At 46.0% G+C, this 15124-nt stretch overlaps 1 protein-coding gene across 1 annotated transcript in view; it reads right to left on the bottom strand.

The window, feature by feature from the left end:
• Positions 1-15124, bottom strand: part of LOC124795490 (atrial natriuretic peptide receptor 1-like) — a 693719-nt gene that overhangs the window by 188306 nt on the left and 490289 nt on the right. The window contains exon 4 of the mRNA XM_047259536.1: positions 9757-9913. Within this exon, the coding sequence (XP_047115492.1) occupies positions 9757-9913 (157 nt within the window). The remainder of the gene's footprint in view (positions 1-9756; positions 9914-15124) is intronic.

Below are 15124 nucleotides of genomic sequence, written 5' to 3' on the forward strand. Positions count from 1 at the left end.
TTGTGTTTATAATCCTACTCGCGGGTTCTATCTCTTGCCCTGATTCTATGCCTTTGCCTCAGTAAGCGCGGGCTGGCCGACGTGAGCGGGGGCCTGACTTACTATTTTCCCTACCTATCAGTCCGTATTCCGGCTGTCCGGAAGACTCGCCCAGCACTACTCAGAAAATAACATCCACGATTTGCTTAGCTTGCTTCCATACATGCGTTAAACAGAGTAGTCTAGGAGCGACGAGTGATATTGTGGCGAACAGCATATACCGACTGCGAGAATCAGACGTTCCCCGCATCTCTATGTTTTATCGAGCCAAAGATTTTGTTGTATGGATTCTTTGTGAAGGAAATGGAGCTATCGGACGTGTGAGAGGATGAGAGAGATTGTATTATTATGAGACGCCATTACGGTGCATAGTAAATGTTCAAATAGTTTTTTGCACAAAATAAAATCCAATAACTAACATCAAGTATTCAAGTTGTGTATATCTCCATACCGAAATTAGTTAATTGTCACGGTACAGATATTACGAGACGTAGATCGCTCGGAGGTGAAGTTTGGAACGACAGTGCGAACCTGCATTTTCCACGGTCAGAGAAGGAAATGGAGTTATCGGACGTGTGAGAGGATGAGAGAAAATGGAGTTATCGGACGTGTGAGAGGATGAGAGAGATTCTATTATTATGAGACGCCATTACGGTGCATAGTAAATGTTCAAACAGTTTTTTGCACAAAATAAAATCCAATAACTAACATCAAGTATTCAAGTTGTGTATATCTCCATACCGAAATTAGTTAATTGTTACGGTACAGATATTACGAGACGTAGATCGCTCGGAGGTGAAGTTTGGAACGACAGTGCGAACCTGCATTTTCCACGGTCAGAATTCGTAGAGATTATCTCCGAATTAATAAACTTTAAGTTGCTAAATTGTTAGACCTATCATCATCACTCATCAAACAACATACCACACAGTTGTACCCAACGATCTGCGTAGCGAGTAAAGGTTTTAGAGATTTCAGGCAGAGCATATAACGACGAGGAGTTTCCACAAGATCGGCGCTGCGGAATACATCTCTTGCTCTTATGTGGTATTTAAAACGAAATATTTATATTTTCCAGGTTTGCAGGAGAGTAAAGATAAAAGGAAATAGGAACTAAGCTAAAGCAACTAAAATCAATAACTAAACCAATAATTAAAATAAAAGCACACATAAAGAATACTTATTTATAACAATAAATAAACAATATTTTAAATTAACTAACCACTAATAATATATTACACAGCGCACCCTGTCACAGAGTAGCCTATCTGAAGCAATGCTTTGTGGACAAAAACATTCCTGCCTAGAGTCCCGACCTGAAACCAATGAAACACCTTTGGGGGTGAATTAGAACGTCAGCTTCGCTCCAAATCTCACTGCCCAGCATCACTAGCTTCTCTGCATTCGGCTCTTTGGGAAGAATGGGCTGCCATCCATCCGCGGACATCAGGCACCTCATTGAGAGCGTCCCCAGCGGAATTCGTCATAAAAGTATGGATGGGTACACCCCGTATTAGTGTCCACTAACAGATGTCTGGATACTTCCGACAGGTAGTGTAGGACGTACAGACTCGATGATGTGGTCGACTCGTTATTCGAATGTAAGTACATTAATTTAGATTGTGTAGACATGTGAAAGCTTTTCTATCAGCGGTGAAATTGGAAACCTTGCACACCTCAGGCAAAGGATTGTTGATGTATGCGCTCGCGTTCCGACTCATGTTTTGCCTGAAGCCTATGACACGAACAATGGGCGAAGTGGATAACAATAGCCTTATAACATGCGTGACTACATCTCTTGTACATACGGTATCATTTATGGGTTATCAATATCATTTGCCTTGTTCTGTACAAAATGCGACATAAGTCGGTAGTGGATAAAACTATGCTCCAATGGTTTTTTTCTTATATTTTTCTATGTACTTGATATATCACATGATAATTGATAAGTCACATGATCTCATTTCCACTTCAGAAATAAGAGTTACATCCAGGACGGCGGCTTTCAGACGGGTGGCCAAGTTGGTATCACAGTCTCCCAAGCGTTACTCCCCTACCACCTCATACTACTCGACTATAAATTTCAGTATATCCGTCTGTTTTCGTTGAAGAAAGGTGGTTCTACACCTTCGAACCACCCCACAGAAATTTCAGAACTCCATTCAGAGCTGTGTAACATTGATACCTTGAAAGCAAAATGAGACATGATCGAAGCAAGAAGGACAGAAAAAAGAGACTAGCAGAGACGAAGAGCATTCCTGGCCAAGACAAGGCTAGTGGTGTCAAATTAATTTTAGGAAGAAATTTCAGATAATATACGCTTTGAGTAGAGTGTTTCATTTTCAATGAATTATGGACTGTGAGAAAACTGAAAAGTAAGGGAATCAAAGAATTTGAAATTTGAGATGTGGTGCTACAAGAAAATGTTGAAAATTAGGTGAACTTGTAAGGTAAAGAATGAGGAGAACCTCCTTAGAATCGATGTGAAAAGAAGCATATGGAGAACACTGGCAAGAAGAAGAAATATGATTATACTATGTCTGTTAAGACATCAGGGAATAACTCCCATGATATTAGAGGGAGCTGTACAGTGTGAAAATAATATAGGAGGACACAGATTGGTATACATTTAGCAAATAATTGGGAACGTATTTTGCAAGTGCTGTCTGAGATGAAGAAGTTGGCACAGGAGAGGAATTCGTGGCTAGTCGCATCAAATCAGTCAGAAGACTACCTTATCAGTTAACCTAATTTTCAACATTCTTCTGTAGTACCACATCTCAAATTTCAAATTCTTTGATTCCCTTATTTCCCTATTTTCTCACAGTCAATGATTCATTACCAAGAAATATTGTACTCAAAGCGTATGTTATCCGAATTTCTTCCTTCCTGGCCTTGTGTTGGCCAGGAATGCTCTTTGTCTCTGCTAGTGTCCTTTTTCTGTCCTTGCTCTGTAGATCATTTCTCATTTTGCTTTCAAGTTATCAGAATACCTTCACCTACTACGTCATCACCAATTTTATGTTACATTTATTACTAATTTCATTTCAGCTACTCCTTATTGCTTTCACTTTACTCTCAGTCCATATTGTGTACTCATTAGACAGATCATTCCATTCAACAGCTGCTGTAAATCATCTTCATTTTATAAGGAAACTTGTCAGTGGCAGACATCCATGTTTAGTATAAAACTCGATACATTTAATAAAGTCAAAATGCGATGTAATAAAACTTTCGAAAACACGTAAATTTTTTTTGGATTTCTCCTCTGCAGATACGAAATACCTTTCTAGATACCCTATGCCAATGAAAAATTTCGAGGAAATCCCAAGGAAGAAACAAAGATAAGCCATTAAACAATTTTTGGGTAACCATAGCTGACTACTGTTTCTCAGTATACAGAAAATTATTTACGCAGGCGACAGTAACATTCGCCATTGAGGTTTGCCGAACACTTTTAAATATCACGTTTACACTGTTGTAAAAGAGATGGTTACAACTTTCACTGAGAGTAGAAACACAAGGTCTGTTCAAACATTCTGGAACTTTGTCGACAGAATTTTTCTACGCTTACCTTTTACTGATGGTGCACGGTCTCCTTCGAAATCTTCTCCTCCACAATTGATACACCACGTCCAATGCCGTTTCCACTTCCTGAAGCAGTCTTGGTATCCCTCTTGCTGGATTCCGTGAAGCGGCGCATGAGAATTTTCTTTTATGCCGTCTATCGTTGCGTCTGCAGGGGCAAGGTCAAAAGAGTATAGAGGGTGTGGCAGCACAGTGGTTTCATTTTTTGTGCAGTAGTCACGCACCAACTGGGATGAATGTTAGGGAGTGTTATCGTTATGCAAGAGCCATGACTTATCACATTTCAGCCTGTTTCCTTCTCATATTTTTCGTAGGCGTCGCAACACGTCCCGACAATACCATCGATTTACAGTTTGTCCCTGTGACTCTAATTCATGATGAACTAATCCTTCAAAGTTAAAGAAAATTATCAGCATGGCTTTGACATTTGATCTGACCTGACGAGCTTTTTTTGGTCTTGGAGAAACTTTCCCGACCAACTATGAAGACTGAACCTCAGTCTCAACTTCGTAACTGCAGACCCACGTCTCTTCACCAGTTACGATTATCTTAACAAACATATCGTTCTCGTTTGCGCGATCTTAAAGCTCCTCATAAATTTCGAGGCGAAAGTCTTTCTGGTCTTGACTCATGAGCTGTGAGACGAACTTGGCGGAAAGACGATGCATTCCAAGATGCTGTGTCAGGAATTCATGACATAATCTGACTGAAATGTTACATTCTTCGGTAACCTGACATGAGCGTCGTCCGTAGACGTCGAAGGACGTCCTGAAGGACTTCTGCCCGCCCATTTTTAAATTGTGTGAACCATTCGTAACGCCGAGTACGGCTCAAGTATTCATCACTGTAGGCTTACTGCATCATCTGACGTGCTCTGTAAGGGTTTTCTTAAGTTTCACGCAAAATTTTGTGCCGACGTGTTGCTCTTCTCACTCTGCTACCTCAAAACTCGCATACTGAGCGATACAACGCTCTACTCAGTACATCACTGAACATTAAATAACAAACATACAACAATGAAACTTCCCACAGTTACACATTAAACAAAGGCGTGTGCAAGGATGCCAACCACATATCGCTCCAACATACCATTGGCGCGAAATTACGAATGTTCTGGAATTTTTTGAAATGACCTCGTATTTGAGCGAATCTTATCAATGGCATTATTTCATTCTTGAACCTTTCTTTTATTTCCGTCATCGCTTCTTCGATGTATAGACTGTACAATAATGGAGAAATATTGTGTACCTGCTCCCCTTTTTGATCGGAGCACTTGGTTATTGGTCTCCCATTCTCACTGCTCCCTCTTGGTTGTTGCACATACTGCGTATTACCCACCTCTACCTTAACCCTATTTTTCTCAGAATTTTCAACATTTTGAATCGTTTTAAGTCAGCGAATGATTTTTCTAGGTTAATAAAGGCTATGATCCTGTCATGAGTTTTCTTATGTCTTGGTTCTATTACGAATGAACGTCATAAGTGCCCTTCTGATGCCTTTACCTTTCCGAAAGCGGAACTGATCGTCCTCTTCAGTTTTCTTTCCCATTCTTCTGTGTATTCTGCCTCTTAGCAAGTGGGATACGTGACCTCATATGCTGATTGTGTGATAGTTCTAGCACTTAACGGTCCTTGCTGTCTTCGGGATCTCGTAGATGTAATGCTTCTCGAAAATTTGATGGTACGTCTCCAGTCTCATCGATTCTACACACCAAACTGAATAGTCGTTTGTTTGCCACCGCCCCAAATTATTTTAGAAGCTCCAAAGGGATTTTATTTAGCCCTTTCACCTTATTTGGTCGAAAGTCTCCCCAATCCGTCGCAGGTCTTCCCAGTCTATGTTAAATTGATCAGACATTTCCCCCTCCTCGTAGAATCCTTCGATGTACCCTTCCACCTATATGCTCTTCCTCTGTGTTTGCAGCTGGACTGCCATTACGCTCTTAATGTTGTCACTCTTGCTTTTAATTTCACCGAAGGTTGTTTTGGTTTTGCTATATGCTGAATGATTCCTTCAGATGACCATATCTTTTTCAATTTGTTCTCATTCTTCTTACAACCATTTCACCTTGGAATCCCTTCACACCCTGTTTGTTTAATTTCTAAGTGACTGAAAATTCACACAACATTTTATATTTCCTTCTTTCGTCCATCGGTTGAAGTGTCTTTTCTGTTCTGTTACTCAAGTTATCTCCACGGTTATCTACCTTGTATCTATGTTCGTCCAACTTCTGTGAAAGCTATTTTTAGATATGTCCATTGTTCTTGAACTGAACTGCGTACTGAAGTATTCATTATCGCTGTATCCACAGCCTCAGAGATCAAATGCATCTCATGATTCCTCAGTACTTCAGCATCCCATTTCTTTACACACTGATTCTTCTGGACGATTACCTTCAGCTTCAGTCTACTCATCATCATTACTAAATTACTGTGATACGAGTCAGCATCTGTGGAACTAGCAACGCTTATTCAGGATATCAAGCGGTGATCACATTCTACTGTTCGAAATACTGAAGATAAATTTTTATTTATCTATCTCACGTTGGACACAAATAAATACATACAACTTCTGTGGACAAATGTGCACAGTGACAACTCGCACAGTCATAATTTCCAGATCTAGCAGACTGACTCATTCGATAGCAACATCCGATGAGTTGTGAATGTACATTATCATTCCTTTGTACTCTCGAAGAAGACAGTCAGTGACGATATGTTGAATTGACTGTAAGGACCTACCATAGACACAATTCGCAGAACGAACCCATCCCTACATCTGCCTTGCTCGCTATGATCGGATTCATGATCATTCACTGATAACTAGGGAGATCGAATCCTTGTGTTCGGATAGAAAGGTTCGCAATTAGATGTTTATTGACTACTGATGACTGGTCGCACTGTATGTTGTAAGAATAGTTGACACTGAAAGAATCACTACAGTGTCTTTGATTATAAGTACCTTGAAATGAAGGGGATTTTGAATATCTCCATCATGTGGGGAGATATCGTGAGAGATACACGCTGTTACGTCTAACAGTTGAAGGTAACAATAGTTATGAAATGTAGAGGAGGAATAATAATAATAATATCGGATTTTAAACAAAGGAAGAAATCAGTTTCCAGCTTCATTCAATGATTATTCTCGAACGATGATGGACCGCCTACATCCGATAACGCATCGGCATTATTCTTCACTTCATCGTATCGCGTGGGGTGTACGTGGGATTTGTCCACAGCGTCCAGCTGAACGGGATCATGCAATGCCGTTAGTGATCGTCTCTAGGATGAGGATGTTAGGCTGGAAGGTCCACCTTAAGATATTCCAGAAGTTGAGGCTGTGCGAGGGAACCCTTGCCCTCCCTATATTGTCATCAAATGCAAAACATAAATATTACTCTCTCACGCTCTCGTCGTAGAACTCTATACTTCGCAATAACAACACACGTACTTCAAGAAGGAATGGTACCAATTTGCACCAACAAAAATGTTTTCCAATTAAACTTGTGAACATCTCGAAGTACTGCCCAGACAGCATAGATGTGCTACCACCCTGAACGAAATTTTCGTTAATTTGACGCATCACTGATCTTGCCGAAGTTGCTGTCTTCAGTTCGAAATTGGTTTCATGCAGTTCTCAGATTAGTCTAGCCTATGTAAACGGATTCGTCCCTGCAAAATAAAAAAATAAAAATTACTGTAACCTATAGCCACTGGAACCTGCTTACTGTGGTCACTCCTTCATCTCCTAATATTCTGGCCCCACACCTTCTTCAATAGCAAAACTCACTATCCTTTGCTGCCTCAGAATGTATCCTATTAACTAAATTTATTAGTCAAATTGTGCAATATATTTCTTTTCTTCCTAATTCGAATCAACACCTCTACATCAGATATCCAGTCTACTTACTACAATATTTCTCTTTTGCAGGAAACGGTGTTCTTGGTATTGCCAGACTGTATTTTACATCTTCTCTACTTCGGCCACCTTCTCTTATTTTACAGCTAAACAGCTAAAGTCATTACATTTAGTGTCTCATTCCCTTGCTAATTCCCTTAGTGTCACCTGATTTAATTCTACTACACTCCGTTATCATTGTACAGAGATCAAAAAAGGTTTTTCATCACCCCAGTTCCCAGAACTCCTGAAGGAAGACGTTGACTGTGGATATTGTATCACAGACACATCCCCTTTGACTGTTCAGAGACGCCACTTGACTCGCCCAAAGATGTAAACAACCGTGCATGAGCAGCGCCTATTAGACGAGGGGTCCGACAGCGAATTCCACCAGGAAGGAGGTACACGGCTCGTGTTGCCTGTAGTTCAGCCACGCCCAGACGGTCAATACCGTGGTTCGATCGCGTCCGCATTGTTACTTTGTGCCAGGAAGGGCTCTCAAAAAGGGATGTGTCCAGGCGTCTCGGAGTGAACCAAAGCGATGTTGTTCAGACATGGAGGAGGTGCAGGGAGACAGGAACTGTCGATGACATGCTTCACTCAGGCCGCCCAAGGGCTACTACTGCAGTACGTGACCGCTACCTACTGATTATGGCTCGGAGGAACTGTGACAGCAACGCCACCGTGTTGAATAATGCTTTTTGTGCAGCCACAGGACGTCGTATTACGAGTCAATCTGTATGCAATGATGTGCAACTTCACTCCCGACGTCCATGGCGAGGTCCATTTTTGCAACCACGACATCATGCAGCGCGGTACAGATGAACCCAACAATACGCGCTGTGGACCACTCAGGAGTAGCATCACGTTCTCTTCACCGATGAGTGTCGCATATGCCTTCAACCAGAAAATCTTCGGAGACGTGTTTGGAGGGAACCCCATTAGGTTGAACGCCTTAGACACACTGTCCAGTGAGTCAGTAAGATGGAGGTTACCTGCTGTTTTGGCGTGGCATTATGTGAAGCCGACGTACGCTGCTAGTGGTCATGGAAGGCGCCTTAACGGCTGTACGATAAGTGAATGCCGTCCTCCGACCGATAGTGCAACCATATCGGCAGCATAAATGCCGTCCTCCGACCGATAGTGGAACCGTATCGGCAGCATATTGACGAGGCATTCTACATGGACGACAATTCGTGCCTCCATCGTGCACGTCTTGTGAATGAGTTCCTTCAGGATAACGACATCGCTCGACTAGAGTGGCCAGCATCTTCTCCAGACATGAACCCTATCGAACATGCCTGGGATACATTAAAAAGGGGTGTTGATGGACGACGTTACCCACCAACCACTCTGAGGGATCTACGGCGAATTGCCGTTGAGAAGTGGGACAATCTAGACGGCGAATTGCCGTTGAGAAGTGGGACAATCTAGACCAACAGTGCCTTGATGAACTTGTGGATAGTATGCCACGACGAATGCAGGTATGAATCAATGCAAGAGGACGTGATGCTGGGTATTAGAGGTATCGGTGTGTACAGCAATCGGAACCATCACGTCTTAAGGCCTCACGGTATGGTGGTACAACATGCAATGTGTGGTTTTCATGAGCAATAAAAGGTCGGAATTTCAATTTTCTGTACAGGTTCCGGAACTCTCGGAAAGGGTGACGCTAAACTTTTTCTGGTGTGTATTACTTTCGCTGATGTTCTTCCTATGACTTCCTTTTAATGCGTATCCATTCCGTTGAAGTTATCTTCAGAATTCTTTGCCGCCACTGACAGAATTTCGAAGTCATTTCGTTTCTTCTTCTGGAATTGGAATACGCTTTTTAAATTTCTCTTCAGTTTCCTTTACAACTTGGTTTACATACAGAATGAATGACACTTTACTATTACCCTGTCTCACTCACTTACCAATTACTCCCTCGATTTCATGTCCTTCTACTTTTATATCTAGAGTAAAAGTATTAGATGACATTTCGCTCCCTGTAGTTAACCCCTGGCGATTTTATCACAAGTGATACTGACAAAAACTTGCCAAATGAATGAATGAAATTCCTTTAGCCTTGTTACGTCTTGTTGATATCTGGTATGAATGTAAAACATGACAAAACAAGCAGCAACTGTAACTGTTTTAATCAACATTAATTTATCGATGAAATGGAAGGTGTATTGAGAGAGAATTGATTCATTGGCACTTAAACGGGGCTAGACAGAATAAGACGCTTACCCACGGTGAGCGAGAAGAGGTCGGATCTGTCGAGCAGCAGGGCGACGTGGCGCCAGCCGAACTGGCGGAAGATGCTGGCGAACACCAGCTTGAGCCGGCACTGGCAGTACGACATGCGCGTCAGCGTCGAGTACTGCGTCTTCTCCCGGAAGATGCCCTGCAAACACCCAGCGCCGACGCGTCACTTACACACACTGCCTGCTGCTCCGTGCTGGATCGGGCGCTCAAAAAACAAAGAATACACTGTGCAAAAAAGCAAGTATTACATATGAAAGGCGTGGTATTTGTTACTGCAGCAACTGGTCACTGGCGGCGTGCACCTCTAGCCGTGGAAACCCCTTCATCTCCTCCTGACCTCAGCAATGTGCGTTTCCTTCGCCCCGATTTATAAGGCTTGGAAATACTCTACCAATACAACACAAAAATCTCATTGCTGACAATTTTGGGTATTAGCCAGTTTCATGAACCTAGTAATCTGGAATCTCTAACGCTCTTAGGATAGCTCCAATCTCTGGTACTTTCTTGCGACTGCCTCGGCAGCTGATCATTGAAATTTTATGAGTGCCACCAAGGAAAAAGCATACTGTTATTTGTTTCGATCTTACACTTCCTCCTCCCTTTCCATAATGTCAACGAATTATTATAAGACCAAGTAGGTGTTTCGTGAAACTATCACGTTATCCTGGAAAACCTTCATCTCAAATGGCGAAATTAAGTATTTGCTGAACTTGCATTTCGAGCTGCACGTTACGAGTAACCATCAGGTGCATGGTAAAGTGTACTTTTCAAGCTGTGCAGGGTATCTCAAATTTGTGTGGTAAAAACTGCACAGATAGTAGTGCATTCTAGAAAGAGAACCTGGAGAAGTGTTTTTTCATAAAACTTCCTTTTATTTCTATCATTGCTTCTTCGATGTACAGATTAAACAGTAGGAACGAAAGAGACCACGTCGCTGTCTTCCACATTTTGTGGGCTCATATTACCGGTCTCTCCCTATAGCTTAACCCCATTTTCCTGAGTTACGAACATTTTGAGTTTTCCAGGTTGACAAATCCTATGAACGTGTTTTTATTTTCCTTTAGTCTTGGTTCCATTATCAACCGCAACGTCAGAACTACTTCTCTGGTGCCTTTGCTTTTCCGGAAGCCGAACTGATCGTCATCCCAACGCATCGACCATTTTCTTTTCCGTTTTCTCTATCTTGTTATTGTTAACAACTTGGTGTATGAGGTTTCAAGCTGATTGTGCGATAATTCTCTATCGCCAGTCTCATACAGTCCACACAGTAACGTGAATTGTCGTTTTGTTGCCACTTAACCGAAAGATCGCAGAAATTCTGTTGGTATGTTATCTATGCCTTCCGCCTTTTTTGACCTTAAGTCTTCCAAAACTCTTTTGAATTCTGATTGTTATACTGGATACCGTACCTCCTCTATATCGACCCCTGTTTCTTCTTGTATCACGTCATCAGGCAGGTCTTCCCCTTCACAAGGGCCTTCAATGTATTCATTCCACCTGTCCGCTCTCTCCTCTGCATTTAACAGCGGAATTCCCATTGTAGTCTTATATTACCACCCTCGCTTTTAATTTCACCGAAGATTGTTTTGACCTTTCTCTATCCCAAGTCAGTTCCTTTTCGATTTCCTCACATTTTTCATGTAGTCATTTCGCCTTAACTTTCCTGCACTTCCGATTTATTTCATTCCTAAGTGATTTGTATTTTTGTATTCCTGAATTTCCTTGAACCTTTTTGTACGTCCTTCTTTGATCGATCAACTGAAGTATTTCTTCTGTTATTCTTGGTTTCTTCGCAGTTGCCTTCCTTGTACCTCTGGTTTTCTTCCAAAATTCTGTGAGTGCCACTTTTAGAATACAATAGCAGAATGTATAAAAGACAGTTCTGCTATTTCTTCGATACCAGTTTGGGAAGTGGAAAGATATAGGCGATATAATATGCGTTACACAAGATATGGATATCTCAATATTCGGATTTCCTGCAAAATGGTGGTATGCGAGCGTCGTTCATGTTCCAGTGCTGCACCCGGAGAGACTTCTAATCCGAAGGCGCGATTTTCAGTGGGCAACGATCAGTGACAACCCTCAAAGATGTATACCGACCCACAAAACGTGCCCAAGAAAGGACAGCGTCCTCAAAGCCGCGTAGTTTGAGAAATTTGCGTTTGTTCTCATTTCCTCGCACACCTGCAAAACGACAAAAACAGTCAACCACCACTTGTAACGAGGGGCCTCCCTCGCTTCGACGAAGGAAGACCATCTGTCCCTTTTGGAGAGACAATACACCAATTCCAACGTACCCTCTACGATTCACTTTGAATCTCCTGCACTGTATGAAATATTTCCCCCTTCAAGTTTAGCTACATTTTGGGGAAAAGGGAGAACTCACACGGAGGTAAGTCTGCTGAGTGCTACGAAAGGGAAACATGTGTCATATTTAATTCTTCATGCTTTCCCGGCGATCTCTTGACATCTTGGATATTCGGGAATCCAGACGGATGTTCGCCTCGTTCTCGCACGATATTTCAACAGCGTGCCTCGGGCGCGGACGGTAGTCGGAACATCCGCGACTGGAGGTGTCCGTTGAAGCCGAGCCTGGCGGGCGCGGACCACAGACGGAACACTCGACTCGGCGCTGACCGATTAGGGAACGCCCAGCTCCTTCCAGGCATAAATACTGGACTCGATCGACCCAAGGACCAAGTCTCGCGGCACGTCGCTGAGATGTTCAGCCGCGAGAAGGACGTACCTGCGCTTGCTAGCGACGCGAAGGGTGTGGCAGATCGCCGTCCGGCCGCGCTTGCGCCGTCGGCGGCCCCATCTGGCCCCCCGCTTACGACGACACTATGGATTTGATGGACACAGCTACGGAAACCTTGAAGACAGCCCCGTCTGCTCCGCTCCCCGATTCTGAAGATGAGAGCTCCACCGCGCCTCAGCCACGCGGACGAAGCGGGAAAAAGAAGAGGAGGGCAACAGCCGTGACGTCCGCTGTTCGCAGCTCGCCGATCGAGAAGAGGGCCGAGCAAGATTTCGCCCCTGACGCCGGCCCGGCGGACTGCCAGACGCATGCAGTCATCGACGACGCTTCCAACTGCCGTCGCCGACTCATTCGACGCGGTCGCTGACGGGCCGGAACAGCTGCCGCGCGATCCTGTACCGAAGAAAGACTCCCATCTTCCGCCGGTGGTCCTCCAGTTTCGGCCACCATATGGGGAACTGCAGAAGTTGTTGCGCAGCTGGACAACGGCCGTGTACACCGTGAAGCCTGCCGGGCGTGACCTGTACGGGGTCACACTCCGCACTGCTGGCGATTATCGCCGGTTCACTCAGGAGGCGTCTGAGCGTGGTATTCCATTCTATACCCACGCTTCCGCAACTGACAAGGTCTCGGAGATTGTAATCCGCGACCTCCCGTTCAACATGGAAGCCGATCACCTGCATCGTGAACTCACTGAGCTGGGCTTCTACATCCGGGCAGTCGTGAAGATGAAGTCGCCTAAATCACGCGATGATATGCCGCTCTTCCTGGTCGTCTGATCCGACACCGTGGAGAACCGCAAGCTCTACCAATTGACGCGGGTCGCCAGTTCGGACCGAAGATCTTCGCTCCCGGAGAGGCCCAGTGCAGTGCTTTCGCTGCGGGGGGATAAATCACGTCGCGCGCCACTGCTCTATGCCGGCGCCCACGCAGGACGTGCGTGCCCCCGTCCGCCCACCGAGAAGCCGACGTGCGCGCTCTGTGGCGCTGCTCACGTGGCCAGTTATCGTGGGTGTGAGGTGTGGAAGCGTGCCGTCGCTCGCCACCGTGGCCAAACACCAGCGCCACGTCCGAAGACGCCAGCAACGAGGCGACCCGGCGTCTCTTTCGCGGCGGCAGCGTCAGGGGTGCCCTCCGTCCTCCCGACAGCGTCGGCCGCTCCCGCCGCATCCGAGGCCGCGCCGACGCCTGAGGCTCCTGCGCCTCCTCCACAGCTGCTAGTGGTGGACCCGGGAGCTGCCTCTCCCGGCGCGTCGGCCGGACCGCGCCCCGCCAACCGCCGGCGCGGGGGTCGACGCCCCGTGGGTACCCAGCGCTCAGCACCGTCAGTCGAGCAGCCCCAAGTGGAGTCTCACAGCGAAGCAGCCACGCCTCCCCCTTCCAGCGACGGGGCCGCGCCGGCTGCCTCCACCGCTGACCTGGCCAACCTCGTCGCGCAGCTCACTGCCCTGGTGACCAATGCCACGAAGTTGATCGAAGTCCTGTCGCAGCAACTCACCGCTGCAGTGCCGATGGCCGCCCTGGCCCCGACCGCTGTCGACACTCAATCACCAGCTGCACCGTGGGCAGCGTTAGAGGGCACACTGTCGTCGCGTGGAATGCCAACGGTGTCCGCACTCGAGCCGGCGAACTTCGCCAATTTCTTTGAGACGAAGCTCTCGACGTCTGCCTTATCGACGAAACCCACCTGAAGCCTGGGGTCGACGTCAGGGCGGCAAACTACTCCAGCTATCGCACCGACCGACTGACGGCGGGTGGTGGGACAGCCGTTTACGTCCGCAATGGCATTCGTCATCGTGTGATACAACTTCCACCACTGGCAACGCTGGAGGCCACTGGTGTCGTCGTTCACACCTCGGCGGGCGCCATCACGGTCGTCGCTGCCTATCGACCGCCGTCTCGTCCACTGGACCCTGCTGACATCGATGCTCTGCTCTCCTTGAGGGAGACTTCAATAGTAAACATGTCTCATGGAACTCCAGGATCACCAATGCCGCTGGACGCTGCCTGCTTCGGGTAGCTTGTGGTGGGGCCGTACGACCCGAATATCTTCCCTGCCCGTGGCCTCCCGGATATCATCGACATCTCGGTCGTCAAGGGCATCACTCATCAGATAACTGCCACGAAGAGGACGGCACTTTCTTCTGATCATGTCCCAGTGGTTTTTGATATAGACCTAGACGCCCTACAACAGCCCAGGAGAGGCATCTCACTTGCTGGCATCGACTGGGACAGGTTTCAAGCAGCCGTGACGGACTCACTCGCCACCGCGCCGCCCCCTGCGGAAGCTGGAGCTGACGCAGCACTTTTGCACTTCGCGGCAACCACGATCGACGCCGCCAACGTAGCAACGCCGCCCCGACCACGCACTCCGCCTGAGTACTCCCGACAGCTGCCGCCGGACATCCTTGCGGCCATCACTGAGAAGAACCGGGTCTACCGGCAGTGGCAGAGGACAAGAAATGCCGACACCAAGCGCCTCCTCAATAGGATGCGTCGGGACATCCGGGCCGCCATTGACAACCATCGCCATCGCGACTGGAATAACAAGGTCGCCACCCTCTGCCTTGACGACGGCACGGCCTGGCGGAC

The sequence above is a fragment of the Schistocerca piceifrons genome, chromosome 4, assembly GCF_021461385.2.
Source record: "Schistocerca piceifrons isolate TAMUIC-IGC-003096 chromosome 4, iqSchPice1.1, whole genome shotgun sequence".
Classification (NCBI taxonomy): domain Eukaryota; kingdom Metazoa; phylum Arthropoda; class Insecta; order Orthoptera; family Acrididae; genus Schistocerca; species Schistocerca piceifrons.